The sequence below is a fragment of the Eleutherodactylus coqui genome, chromosome 5, assembly GCF_035609145.1.
Source record: "Eleutherodactylus coqui strain aEleCoq1 chromosome 5, aEleCoq1.hap1, whole genome shotgun sequence".
NCBI lineage: Eukaryota > Metazoa > Chordata > Amphibia > Anura > Eleutherodactylidae > Eleutherodactylus > Eleutherodactylus coqui.
In genome coordinates this window covers 138,958,668-138,975,381 of record NC_089841.1, presented here as the reverse complement: position 1 = coordinate 138,975,381, position 16,714 = coordinate 138,958,668, and the positions used below count along the sequence as shown (strand labels likewise).

The 16,714-nt window shown below is 42.1% G+C and overlaps 1 protein-coding gene across 1 annotated transcript in view; it reads left to right on the top strand.

The window, feature by feature from the left end:
• Positions 1-16,714, top strand: part of PTPN11 (protein tyrosine phosphatase non-receptor type 11) — a 59,459-nt gene that overhangs the window by 40,490 nt on the left and 2,255 nt on the right. The window contains exons 13-15 of the mRNA XM_066603226.1: positions 5,319-5,470; positions 8,572-8,696; positions 15,262-15,361. Coding sequence (XP_066459323.1) covers positions 5,319-5,470; positions 8,572-8,696; positions 15,262-15,331 — 347 coding nt within the window. The 3' untranslated portion in view covers positions 15,332-15,361. The remainder of the gene's footprint in view (positions 1-5,318; positions 5,471-8,571; positions 8,697-15,261; positions 15,362-16,714) is intronic.

The window sequence follows — 16,714 nt, the reverse complement described above, 5'->3', positions numbered from 1 at the left end:
CGCAACCCTGACACGGAAACCTGTCAAAATCCACGGCAGATTTCACCCCTTCAACTGAAAGGGTGAAATCTGCTGTGGATTCGCAACAAAAACTACATCAACATCGGCACCTATGGCGCAGATTTTGACAGGTTTTCCGTCGCGGTTATGATGCTTAATGTCAATTGCGGACATTCTACACCATTTTCTGCTACATGAGAACATACCCTCAGACACTTTTGGACACATTTTTTTGATGCGCCCAACAAAGTGACTTAAAAAAAACAGGAAAGGGGTTGTGGCCTTAATAGTGCCAACAGTTGTTCCAAATTGCATCATAATATTGGCAACATTTTTGCCTTAAAGGTTGTCAAACTTTTAAGGCCATCTCAGCAAAATTTAAACACTCTCTTGTCTATTTGCGCCGTCTAAATTTTGGACAGTATTCTAAAAAGGGGCTTGTTTACGGTTTATGTCTAGAGACTGAGAAAATGTACAGAAACAGCCCTGCTCAGCGCTGAGTATTTCCTACACTTGTTTTCAGTCTGCACCACACATCTGCTTTCCTGATACAGGGTCGAGTCACATTATGATGACCCGCAGTTAATATGCAGAATCACCATCTGCACAGACTGCCACTAAATGGGCTGGGAGTATCTCCGTAAGGTGCTGGTAGGTTGTTTTGGGTATCTGGAGCTATGCTGACTGCAGTGCATCACACACATGCAGGAGGGTGCATAGGGGAGGATCCATAGAGTGAACACGACAATCAAGGTGGTCCCACAGATGCAGTTAGTCAGGAAAATTAGGGGCCAGGGAAGAACTTGGAAATCTTGGTCATGTGCTTTCGACCGCTGTCAGACATCTCTACCCATGTGACATGTCACATTCTCTTGCTGTGAAATCCCATCTGCCCCAGGGAAGACAAAACACCAACGCCCATCTGTTTGATGAAGCAGAAAACGCGACTCATCGGAGAAGGCAACATTGACAATCGGCAGTGGTCCAATTCTGATACTGCAGTGCAAATAGAAGCCCTTTCTTCCGATGCACCTTTATTAGCATAGGTGCAACAACCATCCATCTGCTTTGGAACCCCATACGTGGTAGGGTTCGTTAAACTGTTTTCATTTTCATGGCGAGTTGCTCCACTGTAGCGTATCTACACACCATATATGCCCACCCATGACACGTCACTTCCTTCATAGGCTACACGCTGCTGATGTTATAGGTAGGAGGTGGGCATAATAATGTGAATCGACTGTGGAATTTGTTGCTATCTGGATAGGTGATCTGTCTGTCTGAACTGTAGGATAATCACATAGGATTACCTAGAATAGATATAATTATATTCACCTCACCGCTGTGATCAGGATTAGTTCCATAGGCATTTTCAACCTTTTAGATATAAAGAAGGTTTACATTCAGTGGCAAATGGAGATCCTTAAAGGAGTTGTCCCACTTCTAGCTATGCATAACCCATCTTCAGGATAGGTAATCAATAGCAGATTGATGGGGATCCACCGCCCCGGATCCGCAGCAGTCCGTTTTTCCCCCAAGGCCGGTGTCTTTATGTATGAAGCTGTTTTGCTGGAGGAAACCGCCAGCTCCGTACATTATGCAATGGCCTGGGTTGGTGCTGTAGGCTATGTCCTATTGAAGTGAATGAGACATAGCCCACTGCAAGATCGCTCCACACACAGTCTGCTCAGAGAACAGCTTATTGCCTGAGGATCCCAGGCAGCAGACCCCCCTAACCTGCTATTGATCTATCCTGAGGATTGGTCATCAGTAGCGAGGAGTGGGACAACCCCTTTTAAATGATAATGAATTTAAATACAGTGGAAAGTTGAAAGCTGTAGGCTGGGTTCACACAGGGCGGATTCCCGGTGGAAATCTCACGGTTTGGCTGCAGCGAAAAACCGCGTCATTTCTGCCGGGAGAAGCGCTGCTTCAAAACCCGCGACACTTAGCCGCGGGTTTTGAAGCGGCCTGGCCGCTGGCTCTTCTGCTGCGGCGGGCGCTCCCATAGAGGAGAGCGCGGCCGCAGTGGAAGAAGAAAAAAAAATGAACATCTGCGCTGCAGCACCGGCTTCTGCCAGCTTTGTCCACATGGCTGGCTAATCCCGGGATTAGCGGCCACAGGCGGATTTGCCGCGGCGAAATTCTGGACGGAATTTCCGCGGCAAATCTGCCCCGTGTGAACCCAGCCATATAAACTTTTCTTTTAAAAGGGTTTTTTTTAATACTAAAGGGAACCGGTTATTGGTTTCATGCTTCCTAAACGGGCAGCATGAAATCAAGAAGGGGCTCCCGCATTACTCAGTGGTATCTTTTAGTCTGAAATGCTACAATATTTTCAGAGAAAACATACTTGGAAAAAACAGCTGAGATTGGGAACAGGAAGAAGAGCCTGGGGGGAAGGGAGGTGGGGGGTGTCTTCCTGCTGACGACTTCCAGCTCACATCAAAATAAAACCTACCTCCCTGTAATGTCCGTAACTATCTGGACTTTATGCGTTTGAGGTTCGCTTTTGCTCAGGTATTTGCAGGTTTTTGTGATAATGCCTTCAGCTTCAGTATTAGGATTGCATTGTTAGCAGTTTGTCTTTTTTTTCATGTAATGGTACAAGCGAAGATAAGAAACTTTATATTATCTTATTACAAAAAAAATGCTTCTTTCTGCACTCTTCATATGCCAAGGGCCTCCTTTTTAACATTAAAGCCAGGATGTATATATTAAAGCTATGCCTCGGACTAATGTCACATAGTGGCATTCATTACCCATAGGGTTCCATTGTCCATTTTGTATAACAGAATTTATTTATTTTTTTACTGGATACTATTTTATGGGATAACGTAATTTAATACACCAATTCCATTTTTTCTCTTTGTGGTATGATGATACATATTGGCCAAAAGGACACTGGCTAATGCAACCCCGTAGACACGTTTAGCTTGTATGTCAAGAGTTCTCTGTGTGTACATTAAACGTACAGCACAACCATGATTTGACCCCAGCTTCCCCTTGAATTCACTGGTAAAATCCATCATTTGTGAGGTAGAGTTGAAGATTGATTATCTGCTAACTGAGAGATCAGATTACAGCTGCTTCCTAGAGATGTCTATAGAGAGGGGAGGTGGTGTAGGAGGCTGGACCAGCTGGAGAATGTGAAAGCATGAGACTAAAGGTCCTTTTTACACGAGCCGATTATTGTTTCAACCAAAAAGTGACGTCCCCGTTAGCTCGTTGGCTCTCATACAGCCTGTTTAGGCAGGCAGATACATCGCTGGCTTGTTCAAAAAGAATCATTCAATCTTTCACATTCGCTGTATAAGCAAATGAGAGGGACTGAGTGATTGCTGTTTAAATTGAATGATAAGTGAATGATAAGCCAATGATGGCTTTTATGCCTGTATAAACTAAATAATAAATGAAAAGTGAATAACTATCGTTCGGCATTCAGTCGTTGGCTTGCGTTTAGACCAAATGATTTTTTTGAACGACAGTCATTCTGTCTAAAAGCACCTTAAGGGTACTTATACACACAGCAATAATTGTTCGCCTGAGCAAACTAATTCAGTTTGCTCATTCGCTCAAGCAGTCCATTTAAACACAAAGATAAATATTTTATTTATCTTTTTTTTACAGGATCATTCAGTTCTCTGTACCAGTGAATTGGATCGATCGGTGTTTAAACTGAATGAACCAACGAGGATTTTCATGAATGCTTGAAATGAGCGATAAATGAACAAATTATCATTCATCGTTCAATTGTTGGCCGTGTTTACACTCTGTGATAATCGTTCTGTGTGAGAGGACTTTAAGGGCGCTGTTACACAGGCTGATCGTTCAGATTCTCATTGAATCGCGGGAATCTGGACAATATTGTACAGCGCAAATGCATGCACCAATCTAACAAACAACGTTAATTTGTTTGCTTATTATTCTTCGTTCAGTTCGCGCATTTATAAAAACTGAACGACTATTGGCCCGTGTAAACGTCAGTCGTTTATCTATGAACTACTTCCTGTTTACCGTGAATGCAGGCATGCGACCAAAATGCTCTCTGGCCCACTCCGCCACCATTCACTAAGCTATCATCGTTCCTTTGTAAAAGCATAGGAGCAATCATCACTGGGACAACTGTCGAGCGCTCTATGCCTGACAGGTCATCATGAGTAAAAGGGCCCTTTTATATGAGGCTCTTGGGCTCTTTCACGCGCGCCAGTCGTCCCAGAGATAATCGCTCCTGTGCTTTTACACAGGAGTGATGATTGCTCAGTGAATGTAGGTGGAGCAGGCCAGAGATCATAGATGAATGACTTCATGTTTACACAGACTGATCATTTTCATTTTTATACCTGCACAATCCGAACAATAAACAAACAAATTATTATTTATCATTCAGATCATACAGGCATTTACAATGAACAATTATCGTTCATAGTTCCGCGATCTGAATGGTAATCTAGCCATGTAAAATGGCCCAAAGACCCAGTCTGCCACTTTTACACACCCCAGTGCAGAATTCACAGCTACACTGCTCTGTAATGCTGTAAAATGTCCTCAATGCTGCTGTTTCTGTCAGAGATAGGGGAGCAGAACATCCTCTTCTCTCTGTGCGGGGGAGATGCCAAATCAGCTAGTCTACACTCCTCCTGGAGTTGAATTCAGGAAAAACTGACCTGCTGGTAAATGCAGGATACAAGTCCTATAACGGATGACAGAAATACAGTCATTCCTTATGTAAATAAGAAAAAAAAATTATTAAAAGGTTTTAGTAGGCTACTAGAGATGAGCGAGCATACTAGCTAAGGCAAACTACTCGAGCGAGTAGTGCCTTATTCGAGTACTTGCCCGCTCGTCTCTAAAGATTCGGCTGCCAGCGCAGGTGAGAGGTGAGTTGCGGCGGGGAGAGAGGGAGAGAGAGAGATCTCCCCTCTGTTCCTCCCCGCCGGCAGCCAAATCTTTAGAGATGAGCGGGCAGGTACTCGAATAAGGCACTACTCGCTCGAGTAGTTTGGCTTAGCGAGTATGCTCGCTCATCTCTATAGGCTGCCATTTAGTATTACTAATTCCTTATGAGTTGCCATGAACAATACTTTTAGTTTTTGTCTGCACTGTTTTCTATCACTGAGACCCATATTGTTCACCTCTTATACCCAGATACTCTCCTCCCTACCGATCACACAGAAGGCGAACAGATCCAGCACTGTGTTGCGGTTTCTGTTGTAAACTGAAAGCATGACATAAATGTGAACATGGTCTTAGTGGATATTTGTGGATATTGGCAACTTTTAATTTGGCTAATTTCTAATTTATCAATCTTTATTTAGGTGTTGATTGTGATATTGATGTACCCAAAACTATTCAGATGGTAAGATCCCAGAGATCAGGAATGGTTCAGACAGAAGCACAATACAGGTTTATATACATGGCTGTACAGCATTATATAGAAACTTTACAACGCAGAATTGAAGAAGAGCAGGTATGTTATGTTTGTGTGTTTTCACTGTTTACCTCTAATGCAAATTTATTTAAAGCCTATGGATGCTTTTGTGTTCTCTACTTATATATACCATGCACCCTTCTTTTGCTGAACGTTAATAGTAAACTGCCCCACCTGCAGAATTTTGAAAGCGTTTCAGTCCTCCAGCTTGTGATGTACAGCCATACACTGAAGTGCAGGAGGAAAGCTGTTACTTTGTAAAATTTTTGTGTAAAAATACATTGACAATCAAAAAATAGTGCATGAGGGTGTCCATAACCTTCAAAGAGCTTATGTCGTTACTAAAAAAAAATTAACGGCTGGGCATGGGACAAAAAAAAGACAGCATACTTCCCTGTGTTCGGCCTCCGGGAACTCATCTGAGCGTCTCCTGTAGCTACACCCCTGGTTTGGACATCCGTCACAGGCCACGGCATCACCATCCCGAACGCCTAGTATCATGGTGCCCAGTATGTGAGCACTGATGTCAGGAGTTTGGACGGTGACTTTGTGGCCTCTGATTGGCTGCAGCAGTCACCTGACTTTTAGTAAACGTCCACGCCTGGTACGGAGCTGTGGGACCAGTGGAGCTGCTCAAGTGAGCCCTGGTAATGACACAACCTTTTAACCCTTTCCAATCTTATTTCCCTGCCACCTGAACACTCCTAAGCTCTTATTTGTTTTGGGTTCTAAAGAGGAGCTCTCTTCTGCATAGTGAGGTGGTGAGTTCTCTTTTAATAGAAGTGTTCAAACAGAGGCTGTACAGACATCTGTCTGGGATGATTTAGTAAATCCTGTACTGAGCAGGGGATTGGATCAGATGACCCTGGAGGTCCCTTCCAACTCTACCATTCTATGGCCTCTTTTGTTTAGCATATAGCACCGTGTAGTTACATAACATACAATGCATCTTTTTTCTTGGCACTTGATTAGGAGTTGACTAGTAACCACTAGCTTACTTTTATTAGAGGGGGATCTAATTCTGTGGTGCTCATTTGACTAGAAGCTTGTGTCAGATTTTTAGTGATAAAATGTGTCAAAGGAGTGTAAGCTTTCTGTTAAGGCCTTTTTTTTCTCTGGAAATCATTGGTGGGCCAAGATTAGAGATAGTACCAGATTCCCCGTTAAATAGAAGCGATGGCACTCTTAGCTCAACACGAACAGGTGGCGATTATGCAGATTTTTGATTGTGTTTGGTACAGTTTGTAACTGTGCATGCCTGTATATTCTTAAATTGAATGTTTTCGTGAAAGTAAATAAAATTTAAACCCTGGCAAAATGCATCATTTAACTTCATTCTCTCGGTGGTACTAAAGATAGGGGAGTATCCCTGGTCTGAAATGTTCGTGTTAAAAAACATTCTTGGACACAATTTCTTGGAATTAGACCAACTGTAGCTTCAGTCTTAATATTTAGAGATGATGCAACCAATACTCCACCATTGTCTCACTGGATTGTCTCACTTCAATGTCAGAAGACGTCTGACAGGGTATTCTTACTGTCTATTGCCAGCCACTCCGCTGTCGGAGCCTCTCTGGCGCACACACACTGCCTTTAGATGGCACAGTTGTAGAACAGCAAAAAGAGAGAGCCTTTTAGGAAACCCTGAATCCAAAGTTGGATTGGAAAGGGTTAATCTAAATTATGATTTCAGGAGGGTGGTGTGGATGTGCTAATCGGTGAGTTCTGTCTGGTTGATGTATAGATGTGTGTTATGGTTTTTTTTCCTCGTTTCTCCTTTCGATCTTGCAGTATAATGTCTTCAAGGCAGGTACCTTTTTTATATTAACAAACCAGTGTGTATAATTGTAACTTTTACTTATTTATTACATGTCTTGCCTCCGAACTCGTTAAGCCATTAATAATGCAACGGTTTTATGGCTGTTCAATGATTTCTTTTTATGTTTGTTATAACAAAAATAAATAAAGCCTTTTATTACATTAAATGTAGAAAGCTAATGCGCTTGCTAGAATCGTAGATATATGCCTTGTGGGTAGCTTATGTTTGGAGAACAGTGAATATTTGCGCTAAGCAGGCCTTTGCTCTTGAGAATTTGCGTAAGGGTAGGTTCACACAATGATGTCATTCTACATTGAAGTTTTGCACGGGTTTCATTGGAGTACCTAAAAATGGTATTTAAATAGAGATGAGCGAGTATACTCGCTGAGGCACATTACTCGAGCAAGTAGTGCCTTAGCCGAGTATCTCCCCGCTCGTCTCTAAAGATTTGGAGGCCGGCGCAGGTGACAGGTGAGTTGCGGCGGGGAGAGGGAGATCTCCCTGCTCTCCCCCGCCGACCCCCGAATGTTTAGAGACAAGCGGGGAAATACTCGGCTAAGGCACTACTCGATCGAGTAATGTGCCTTAGCGAGTATACTCGCTCATCTCTATATTTAAACCAAACCATTGTGCAAATGTTGGACGAAACTTGGCATTTATACATTTTATCTCAATTTATCTTTTTTTTTTTTTCTTCTTGTTCTTGGTGGACACAATAACATGGTCAACTACGCTATTGTATCTTGCAGACGGGAAATGGAAACCAGGTCAAACTAAGTCCAGAGTTTGCAGCTTTGGACTTCTGGTTTGTTAAAGTGAATAGTTCCAATTGATTGCTGTTGCACCCCTGGAAAGTTCAATGTAGAGCTAGAAGGGCTCCTGTCCACGGACGATAGTGCATTGCGTTACTCGCGGCGATAATGCAGTCGCCAGTAACGCACTGCAGGCTTTCCATAGCCTTCCTATGGAAAGTGCAGCCCCCTGCCCACGAGCGGAGAATCATAGCAATTCTCTACTCGCTTGACTCAAATCACAGCATGCCGATCTGTCAGATAGGCTCACCACAGAGAACTGTCAGTTCTCTTCCCGGCAGTGGAATATCACTAGCGATACTCTGCCTCGCCCGTGGACAGGGAACCTAACGTGGCAACAAGTCAGGCTAAGAGCAAAGTAGTTAACCTTAAATCATGAACTAATAAATGTGTAAACGCTATCATTACATATTGGATGTACTATGTAATACTTTACTAAAACAGTCATTTTTAAATATGTGTTGATCAATTGTATATTTCATGGAAAATTATATATTTTTTTTTTTTAGAAAAGTAAGAGAAAAGGACACGAATACACAAATATAAAATACTCCCTCTCTGAGCAGACAGCAGGGGATCAGAGTCCACTACCACCATGTACCCCTACACCATTACCAACACCCACACTTCCGGAGTAAGTTGAGCTGTGTGTGTAGTGTTTCCTACCAACTGTTTACTGGGTTATTTGCTGTGTTAGCCAGCAGGATTGTCATCTCAATTACAAGATTAATAAAATCCAGATTTCAGACTTTCATGCCAACAGATGTCTTGCTGGTTTCAATATTTAATTTGGTCTGTACTGTCACTATGCCTCTAGAATACATTAGTATTGCTTTACTCATCCTTCCTGACCTTTCACTTGTTACTGCTTTTTACGTATAATGTCTATGATGGACAATAGGCATGTAATGTTCTTGAATATCTTCTTGAACCACAGTCCAAGAAGACATTTCATGCCTCTGGTGCCATTCACATCTAATGTTGTATATCACAAGGGAGCTTTTGGGAATCCTTCTGATCCCGAGAGTGAAAAGTCCGAGTACCCTTTGGTATTTTTAAGGCACAAAGGGGCACCTGGCTCTGTGCTCTCGATTACCCACTGTGCAGGGAACTAAAGTACAACTTTGTTTCCCGGAATAGAGTAGTGTTACAGTTAGTAAAATCCCCACTGATCAGGAAGTAATAGCAAACACTCTCTATGCTGTCACCTTCTGTGGTTAGAAAAACCCCTTTAAGCATACGGGTAGAACATAACTAACAATTGTATAAAGTATTTTGCTTAAATTATAATAGATTTTAAGTTTGTTAGATAACCTGTAATGCCCTTTAAGCATTGTGTCCAGTGATGTAAAGCAAAAGCATCTTATTGGTAAGAGAATCCAATACAAAATCAGGAAAGTGTGACTCTAATGAGTATGGGGAATATATATCTTGATTATTGAAGATTTATTTGGTTGTCTGGTTTAGAAAATCCATTCTTAAATACTTTATTTTGGAAGTTAATAGATGGATCCTCATCTGTTAGCCATAGTTCACATTTACTTCATAGGCCTCATGTGGCGCAGAGTGTTAAGTCAGCAGAAAAGCAGTCTTAGGCCTTAGTCAGACGGGCGGTTTTTCGCGCGGTTTGCGCATGCGTGCAGCTTTTTTTTTTTTTTTTTTAACCATTGCTTTGCAATGGTATCGGACACATGAGCGCTTTTTATGCGCTCGTCCGATAAATTATAGAACAGAAATCGCAGATCGCACCTATCTGAATTCATGAATGGGTGTGAGTGAGACCTGCCTCTCATTGGCTCAGCACTGAGCCAATCAGGGGCAGGTCTGACTCACACCCCCTTCAGACCCACTGCAGTCCGGCTGCGCTGAACTCCGTCTGCCGGGACAAGGTGAGTGTATACATATATACATACATGCATACATATATAAATAATATATATAATATATATATATATATTTTTTTTTTTTACACATTTCTGGATGAATTGCAGGGAAGGGCTTATATATTTAAGCCCTCCCCGACAATTCATCCCGCGCTCGCCCGTAGCGCATTGCTTTCAATGGAGCCGGCTGTATTGCTGGCTCCATTGAATTCAATGCGCTGGACAGCTCCGGCCTGTTTCTAATGAAACGCGGCTAGGAGCAGATTTTTCGGGCGATTTTTGGGCCCCGGTCACGCGATTTGCGGATGCGCATCTGTCATGCAATCCGCAAATCGCGCGAAAAAACGCCCGTGTGACGAAGGCCTTAAGCTCTCGCTCACGACCTGAAGGTTGTTGTTTCAGGTAGCCGGCTCAAGGTTTACTCAGCCTTCCATCTTTCAGTCTGCCAAGAAAGTGTCACGTTGTGACGTCACCCGAGGAGTCAGTCGTGACTCAGTGCTTGCACCAGGGGCTTTACCTTACCACTTACTTCAGAATTCAAGATGACTGCAAAGTGTAGGGAGCTGCTTCCTTGGTGTGACAGCGAGAGCACCCAAAATGCTTGGCTTGTCTGGAGCTTTTTGACTGTGGTCAGATATGGTGATAGCTTGTAATTTGCCTGCTGCTAAAGGTGCTGCAGAGAGGAACAGATATCCGGTAACTGCCAGACAGAGCCTACCCTATTTGTTGCAGGTTGTCCAAGGCCTTGCTGCTGTGAGAGGGCGAGCCACGAGAGGTACCACAGATCTTGGCACTGAAGGTGCTGAGATCAGGAGCAAAGAGGAAAAGGGTCTGATGGCAGTTCTCAACTTTGGGGAGCACAGGAACCAATGGAAGCACAAGAAAAAGGCATGATTGGAAGATTCTGAAGGAACTACCTCCTCCCTGCAGGACACCTGAGATAGGCTGAACAGTGCCTTCACGTCTGCCCCCATGCAGCAGCCACCTATCGCATGACTAGTGTTGCAGCCTGCCTCCTGTGCTGGACTAAATCCAAAGACAACGGCTTAGAGTATTAACACTTCAAAACGTATGGAAGTAGGCAGCTGTTCCTACACTCCAAAAGTGATTGGCACTATTCCCCATCTTGATGACATCCTTGTAAAGAAGGCTTCCTCCTCGGTCGCTCTGGATAGCCTCCACATCACCCAGACACTCTGTCTTGGTTCGGGTCGGTTATAAACCACCCCAAGTCCTCCCTCTTCCCATCTCATTGTCTGCAATTTCTAGGCCTGGTCTTCAACATGATAAATGCACATATTCTGCTGCCATCACAAAAATTTCATCTCCTCCAGTCGCAGGTGCGTTCCTTGCAAATATGGACTCCTATTCCCATTTGACGTTTGCATGAGAGTACTGGGATTAATGATCTCTTCATTCAAAGCAGTTTCGTTCAGCCAATTTCACACCTGACATCTTCAGTGGACAATCCTCTCTTGATGGGACAAATCCACACACTCGCTAGATCAAAAACATGCGTCTGCCTCTGATGCTTTTGTTGCTCCCTCAACTAGTGGCTATAATTCCTTCTAGTTCATCAGGGGCAATCCTTTCTGACACCTCAGTGGCTGGTGCTTACCCCATACATCAATCTTCTCTGATTGAAGGGGATAAGTTACAAAATCTCACAGTGGAAGGAACATGGACAGTACTGGAGTCGTCCCTCCTGATAAATTTCTTAGAGCTTCAAACCATCCTACTGTCAGTTCACTTTGCACTGCAGCTCATGGGGTTTCCAGTTCATATCCAGACGGACAACGCATCAGCACTTGTGTACATAAATCACCAAGGCAGTACTGCCTCAGCTCTGTAGTCACAGAGAAAGCAGAAAAAATCCTAGCATGGGCAGAAGTTCCATCGATCTCGGTGGTCCACATACAAGGCATGGACAACTGGATGGCCAACTTTTTCAGCAAAGAGAATGTCGACCCTGGGAGAAATGGGAACTCCATCCCAATGTCTTTTTAAGTCCCTTTGTCACAGATGGGGCTGCCTGGATGTTGACGTGATGGTGCCTAGAATGTGTTGCAAGCTTCCAACCATTGTATTCATGTCGAAGGACCCCCAGTTTAAACTTTTTTGCTTTGTGCCTGCCACCTATGGATAGTAGCTATACTCAGGTCTCAGCTGTGTGCCCCAATGCACGAGACGAGAAAGATTTTATGGCAAGTCCAAAAGTCTTGCTTCACGAAATAAAGAATTTTGAAAATTTATGAAAACTAGTGGAAGTTCTTCATCATAACCAGTGATTTTGTAAACACTTCTGTCTTCTCCTCCTCCTGTTACTGACATCCAAGAACCCGATTTGCTCTTGCAAGATTGCAGGTGCTTTAATCCTGTGCTATATTTTTACTATGGTGTGGGATTAAAGCCCAGAAACACGCGCCATATGTTTACAGTACATGGTAATGATTGGGTAAATTACCATCCAGCTACCAAAGTCTAGACATTTTGAAGAAATCTAGACCAGAGTGAAGCGAATAGGACAACCATTCAGAAATGACTGAAGGTTAACTATGTTCTCCTATATTTAGGGAGCTTCATTACCATTGTTTCTCTTTGAAATGAATTTTATTTTTCTGGTTTGGTAATTATGATAGATGCATTAAAATGAAATGCTAATTTTACAAAAAGTGGGGAACATATTGAAAGCAGACATTACTTTTATAAGATCACATTAAAAAAAATTACTAATTGTATAACAAATTCCTGTCCTGCTGTATACGCAATGGGAAATATATTAAAGAACTGCATAATTATCAATCCCCTATTTTTATTCAATTTAATTGTTAGAATGGCTTCCAATTGGAACATCATTCATTTATATGTATTTTTTTTTTATATTGCTGTTGGCTTTCTGAAAGATTTTTTCCACTCCTGCTGTAGTTCTGGATTTGCAAAGCAGCAAGGGATAAGATGCAATCGTATCACTGTTGTGCCCTTGAAGATTGCAAAATAAGCCTAGAAAGCCTTTTAAGATGATGATTAGCATGAGCTCCATACTGTGAAAATGGGCCAATTCTGTTTACCAGATATAGGAGCAAAGGAAGTTTTATTATTCTATTTCAGCTGGGATACAATAGAAGAAGAGCAGCGGAACCTGATTGTTGTTGTGTCTTGCATATTGGTAGGCACATAGCAAACAGACTGAAACAGAGACTGAAAAGATTAACTGTTCCTTCAAAATAACTGTATCCTGCCAAACAAGCAAGAAAACTGAGACATATCTGCAACATATAAGACATGCTAAGGTGTCAAAGAATGGATTGTATCTTCCCCATATTAATGATTCAGCATGTCCTTAAAACATGTCCGAGTCTTAACTTTGTTTCTGTCACAGTTTTGAGTAATGACCAGAGAAATTAAGAAATATTGGTAAAAAGTGTGTTTGGATAAGAGCCTCGTGTGTCGGAGAGTGTTAGGGCAGCAGAAATGCGCTCCTAAGCTCTAGCTCATGACCTGAAGGTTGCAGGTTCAATCCCAGTGTGGTTCAGGTAGACGGCTCAAGGTTGACTGAGCCTTCCATCCTTCTGAGGTCGGTAAAATGAGTACCCAGCTTGCTGGGGGGTAAAAAGATGGCTGCGGAAGGCATTGGGAAACCACGCCGCAAAAACTATTTGCCAAGATAACGTCCCAATGTGACATTACTCAAGGAGTCAGTCATGACTCAGTGCTTGCACCAGGAGACTTTAACTTTTACCAATTGAAAACTTGCCCAAATCCCAGCAGTGTTAATTTACATAATACAGTTCATTCTATCCATCTTGTGACGCAGCCATTTTATAGATTTATGTAGCATATTAGGAAGTCAATAGCAAATGTGACAATATTTGTCAAATGCTTTATAAAGAAGTTAATCCAGTATTCTATTTGGCCTTGAGCATTGGATCGAAAATATATTTTCTCCAACTATTCAAATTGTGTATGTTCAGAAATTACCATGTCTTGGTGTATTTATCTTCCTTGGGGTTGGCCCATGTGAAAATGCCGGACTGTTTCTATACCTCCCCTAGAGGTGCACGGAGCTGTAGCAAGGATGCTTGGACACAACTTCACGTAACTTGTCCCCACACTGAATGTGCTAGTAGTCTGTAGTCATTTCAGCAGGTGAACCCTCACTGATCTAATATACAGAAGAAAAATGTGGTATGACACGGCAACCACTTGTTATATTAGTGTTACTGTATGCCTTGCCAGGTACAAGACATATGGAGGGTTGTTGCGTTTTTAGGAGACATCTCCTTTTGGAGTCCTGTGTCTCCATTTCTGGAACAGAATCTAAAACTGTTCGCATTACAAAGTAGTTTATCAACCACGTATGAGGAAATATACACCGCAGGCTTAGTACAAGATGCTGTTATACCCTATTTAGGTAGATCCCTTGACATTTGGGATTAAACAGAGACTTAATTTGCCTTGAAATGAAGCGCCGCTCATGTGTTTTCATCTCTGCGGCCTTCAGAATTAAAGAAATGGTCACATCTATGGGCTTTAATCTGCTCATTCAAGTGTTTAAGGGAATTTTAAGCAAGGAGGATTTTCTTTCCCCGAATCCTTATCTCTTACATGGACTATCTATATAATCATTAACATCATGGATGATTTGGTAATTACTAGGATAACTTCAGGCAGTTTTCGCCATTTACAGATCTGCAGCAGGCATAGAGGTCTGTAACTGGTATATGAAAAAGGTTTGTAATTTTATTTATTTATTTTTTTAAATTCTTCTGAAATGTCTTGATGCTTAATCTGTAGCAGCCATGCTGTATGAAGCTAGTATATAAGGATTACTACATTGGAACAACATTTTGCAGATGCACCTTTTTTTTTCCTGAAGCACACTGGGAAAAATTTACTAAGACTGGCATTTCCAATGCCGTTTTTAGTATAATTTCTCCTGGTGCATGATGTACGTATGCATAAAGAGGCTCACGCCTCTTTATGTATTAGGCGCATCTCGGCCCCTCCATATGCCTGCGAAGAAATGTTCGCCAGGTTCAACCTGGCTTACATCCCTGGCATAATTTATGGCATGAATCTATCAGTCCAGGGTGGACACTCCCCCTCCAGAATGCCCTACCCATTTTTCAGGAAAGTGCCAAGACGGATACAAAAGAGAAAAAGTCACAAATTTTTGCGTAAGTCAGACTTGCGCAAAAATTTCCTACTTTTTTCCCCCCAGAATTCTAGAGTAAAAGCTTTTATAAATGCCCCACATTTCATTTATTAACTCTTTCAGTTGGATAACGACCTGGATGTCTGTTTCTCCTGTTACAGCATGCGAGAAGATACTGGTAGAGTCTATGAAAATGTGGGCCTTATGCAACAACAAAAAAGCTTCAGATGAAGTGAAACCCTGCATCTCCACCACAGACTGGTAATGTAGCAGTCATAGTTTTGACTCTCTCTCCCATTTGCCCAATTTGTCTGATATTATACTTAATGATATAACAGAATTATAATTTGCTTGGTATGATAATTTATAATACAAAGAAGTCTGAATTTAGAAATTACTTTATATAGAATTTGAATAGTTTGTTCCATATATGTCTGAGCAGCCATAATGTTAAAAACGCTAATAAATGGAGGAAATAACGTTAACTTTCTTAATATGGTGATACCTGCTGAGTCAGGAAGGGATATATTGTTCAGCAAGTCTGGAAATGTCCATTCCAGAAGTTGATGTGTTGAAAGCAGGAAAACTGGTCAGTGAAAGGATCTGAGCAATGGCAGACCATTTAAAAAAACGGCAGGTCTTGTAGGGTGTTCCTGGTATGCAGTGGTTAGTACCTACCAAAGTGGTCCAAGGAAAGACCACGATGAATCAGCAACAGGGTCCTGAACAGCCAAGACGTTTTGATGCATATGGGAAGCATAAGCTAGCCTGTCCAGTCCGACCCACAAAGAACTACGGTATCCAGTATTGCTAACTGCTGGCTATGATAGAAAGGGGTAAGAACACACAAAAAGAGGTCAAGGTGTTAACTTGGCCTCCAAATTTCTCGCATTCACGTGGGCAATTTTTACGCGCGAGTTCTGTCCGATAGTAATATGAATGGAACTTATGCATGAAAATAGCACATTGATTTCAAAGCCTTTATTCACATGAGCAATTTTTCTCTTGAGGCGTTACTACGAGATTGAAAAATCGCTGCATGTCCTATTTTTAGGCAATTCCTCGCAAAGGAGAAACTATTTTAAGCACTTGCTATTTTCACTTGTGTGGGAAAAAGAAATTGCAAGTATACGCGTTTTTTTTTAAAGCAAAAACGCATCAGGCTCGCATTCAGAATCACAAGGTTGTATGATATTGGTCCTTGTTTCTCAGACCAATATCGTAGTCTTTACTTGAAATAATAAGAAGTTGTCTCACCTTCTTAGCTGCTTGCGGTGCTTGTAGTCTGTGTATGCAGAGAAAATCATACTCGCATCCGTTCTGCCATTCGGTCCTATGGCTTGTTCAAATGATAGTGGATACATGGGAATACGGACACATCAGATGATTTTTCTTTGCTTTATTCTTTCCTTATGCTCATACAATCAGGTACATGATACAAACAAGAACGCGTTTCGGCGTAATGCCTTGTTCCCCGAAACGCGTTCTTGTTTGTATCATGTACCTGATATTGTATGAGCGTAAGGAAAGAATAAAGCAAAAAAAAATCATCTGATGTGTCCGTATTCCCATGTATGCACTATCAATATCGTAGTCACCTGTGTGAATGCAACC